General features: G+C 33.4%; 1 protein-coding gene across 1 annotated transcript; it reads left to right on the top strand.

Moving 5' to 3' along the window:
- The first annotated feature begins 511 nt into the window (after positions 1–511).
- LOC111886591 (alkane hydroxylase MAH1) lies at positions 512–2,283 on the top strand. The gene has a single exon (XM_023882842.3). The coding sequence runs from the start codon at positions 536–538 to the stop codon at positions 2,084–2,086; it is 1,551 nt and encodes a 516-aa protein (XP_023738610.1). The 5' UTR covers positions 512–535; the 3' UTR covers positions 2,087–2,283.
- The last annotated feature ends 1,279 nt before the right edge of the window (positions 2,284–3,562 follow it).

The raw sequence follows: 3,562 nt of genomic DNA, 5'->3' as shown, positions 1-3,562 counted from the left end.
AACGTGGCCATATCTATAAGTAATCCGTCATCTAAATAGCTAGGTAACTACTAGGTTGGCGACATATATAATTTGGTCTACACACTGAGCGACAACCTTTCTGTTTTAGCAAAAGACATTATCCATTGCTAATGTCACAGACTTCACTAAACCATGCTGTACCACATAAACACCTACATGGATTCCAAGTGGAAAAACTATCCAACAAAAGCATGCACCTACATAAGGTCATCACTATAATGTCATAACGATATAATATTAACAAAAAAGTTAAATGATCATATATAAGTGTAAAAAATTAGAGCGACTAAATATATACTTGTTTGAAATAGTTGGATGGTGGATTGCAACATAAACCTTAAAAAATTATCTCAAATATTCAACAAATAGTAACTTATTTTATTAAAACTGAAATAGATCAAAATTAAATGAAAACAAAAACATACAATACCATTATGCACCACTATATATGTATATGACATAACTATACACTAAGACGTAAGTTCATCTCTATATTTTTGTGCGTCTCTTCCACATGGCTTTCCTTCCATCTTTGTTCATTCTCTTTTTGGTTATCATTCTCCTTTCTGTTCTTGTTTTTCGTTACAAACCTCAAAACTTAAAAACACTTGTCCATAGAAATTTGGTGCTTCTTGGTATGATACCAGCAGTCCTCACAAACTTGCACCAACTGCATGATTTGGCCACTATTTATCTGAAACGAAGTGGTGGCACTTTCATGTTTAAAGGTCCATGGTTCACCAACATGGATATGCTCGTTACAACGGATCCATTAGATATCCATCACATTTTAAGCAAGAACTTCCCTAATTATCCTAAAGGCCAAAATTTCCGTAAAATGTTTGATATCCTTGGAGATGGAATCTTTAATGCCGATGGACATATGTGGGAGATCCAGCGCAAAACCACCATGTCCCTCTTAAGGCAACCCAACTTTCAAAGTGTTTTTGAAGCGATTGTCTGGAATAAGGTGGAAAGCGGGCTTTTACCAGTGCTAGAATCAATTTGCGAAGTAGGCAAAGAGGCGGATTTGCAGGATATATTTCAAAGGTTCACTTTTGACACTATATGCAGGTTGCTCTTAGACTATGACCCGAAAAGCCTTTCTGTTGATTTCCCTTCCCTTCCGTGTGAGAAGTCCATGACAGATATTCAAGAAGGTATATTTTACAGACATTTTATGCCACCGTTTCTTTGGAAATTGCAACAACTACTAAGAATCGGGAATGAGAAGAAGTTGAGTGAAGCATGCAATGTTCTTGATCACTTTTTATACAAGTGCATTGCTAGATTACAAAATGAGTCGAGCAACATTGAGAATGAACATGGGGAAGAAAACGTTGGACTAGGAACATCGCTGATTAGAGAATTCAAAGACCAAACCGGTAGTTGTGGAGATCACAACAAGTTTTTAAGGGATACCCTAGGTACCCTAGTGGGTGCAGGGAAAGATACAACTAGTACCACTCTCTCATGGTTTTTCTATCTCGTTGCAAAAAATCCAATTGTAGAGGACAAGATTCGAGAGGAGATTCACAGGTTTATGGAGGTGAAAGTAGATGATCGAAAATGGAATTCGAAAGAGTTAAGCAAACTGGTTTATCTTCATGGGGCTCTATGCGAAGCCTTGAGGCTTTATCCACCTATTCCTTTTAACCACAAAATTCCATTACAACCGGATATCCTTCCAAGTGGCCATAAGGTTAGTAAAAAAACCAAGATTATTCTATATCATTATGGCATGGGCAGGATGAAAAAAATATGGGGTCAGGATTGCATGGAATTTAAGCCTGAAAGATGGATATTAGAGGGAGGAGGGATGAAATATGAGCCATATTACAAATTCCCGGCATTTAATGGAGGTCCGAGGACTTGTTTAGGTAAGGATATGAGTTTCACTCAGCTGAAGATAGTGGCATCTACGATCATTTATAGTTATCATATTGAGTTGGTGGAAGGTCACCCGGTGTTTCCAAGCGCTTCCATAGTACTTCAGATGAAGCATGGGTTGAAGGTAAAGTTAACAAAAATAAGTGAAGTGGATATTAGTTCCAAACATTCTTGAAAGACCAAAAACCTCTGATGTGAAATTATGATGTTTTGTTTGGTTTATGAATTTATCATGGCTTAAGTAAATCCTAGTGGATATGTAGTCATCTAGTTAGGAAGCGTCTTGATAGAAGTTAAAAGTTGCTTTGTACGTACCTTGGACTTGGATTTCAGTTTGTCAATCAATGTTAGGAAGTGTCTTGATTTTTTGCTTTTTTTTTTTTAATTGCAAGAGTTTCAATTGCTTTGTAGATTTTTTTTTTCTTTTTTCTGTGGCAAAAGTTCTATCATTGGTTTTGTTTAACTGTCGATTTTTCTATCGTACTTATGTTGATGTGTTCGGTTTTTAGCATATTACTATTCGGCTATGTTCTATCCATAGAAATTATCCAATTAATTTATAAGTTTTATATTTGGATCGAATCCAAATTCAAAACCGAAATAAAGATGAAAATATATATGTTGTTGTTTGTATGTAATGCAAATAAAAACGAAAATATATTGTTGTGACTTGCACTCAAATGAAAATATGTTGATATTAGTTGCACTAAATTGGCGACCGGAGTGGAATAAGGATGAAGGTACATTGCTATTACATGTGTGACCCAAATTCAGTCTCAAATAAATAAGTCAACAAAATATATTTTGCAATCATCGCGTAATTTTAATCTCGATTAAAGAATCCAACAAAAAAACTAAATAACAACAATCTTGAACCCCTAGACAAAATTACATAAATGATCCGTTTAGTTTACAAATATTGGCAACTTTAGTTCAAATTTGCATTTCGTTATGTGAATCATTTTTGTGGTTTCATTTTATTGTATGGTTGGTCATTTAGTCGTTTAAATCTAACTTTTGACATGTTATTTTTTTTAAATGCCCTTGAACCAAATTTGAAAAATACAATGAATCATTAGGACCATTTATGTTACTTATTCAATATATCTTTATTTTTCATTGTATTTTTCTAAGATCTTTCAAGCAAAATCAATGACAAAAGAACTAAAAAAACCCTAATTATCATCAATTTGGGTTTGGTTGGTTTTCTTCGAGTGGAGCCTGTATGATGTGAATTATCAATTGATATTGTATTCTTTTATAAATGGGATATATACAGTAAAGTCCCAATATTTTAATCGATTTGACAAGAAAGTCCTAAACTTTATTTTTTTTACAGTAAAGTCCAAATTACCGGCAGTTTTTGACACTTTTACCCTTTTTTCCCGGTTAGCCGGTAATTAGAACTTTTTTGTCAACAAAATAAAGTTTATGACTTTCTTGTCAAATCGTCAATTATGACTTTACTGTAAAAAAAAATAGGATTTTTTTTGTCAAATCGTTGAAAATATTGGGACTTTAGTGTGTGTATATATATATATATATATATATATATATATATATATATATATATTTCTTAGAAATTTAATGGTATGATACTCTTTAAGCATAAGAGTTATTGAAACCTTCTCTAATCAGCTAGATCCTATTG

The sequence above is a fragment of the Lactuca sativa genome, chromosome 5, assembly GCF_002870075.4.
Source record: "Lactuca sativa cultivar Salinas chromosome 5, Lsat_Salinas_v11, whole genome shotgun sequence".
In the NCBI taxonomy this organism is placed as follows: domain Eukaryota; kingdom Viridiplantae; phylum Streptophyta; class Magnoliopsida; order Asterales; family Asteraceae; genus Lactuca; species Lactuca sativa.
The sequence above is the reverse complement of the archived record's forward strand: the minus strand, read 5'-3'. Positions and strand labels throughout refer to the sequence as shown.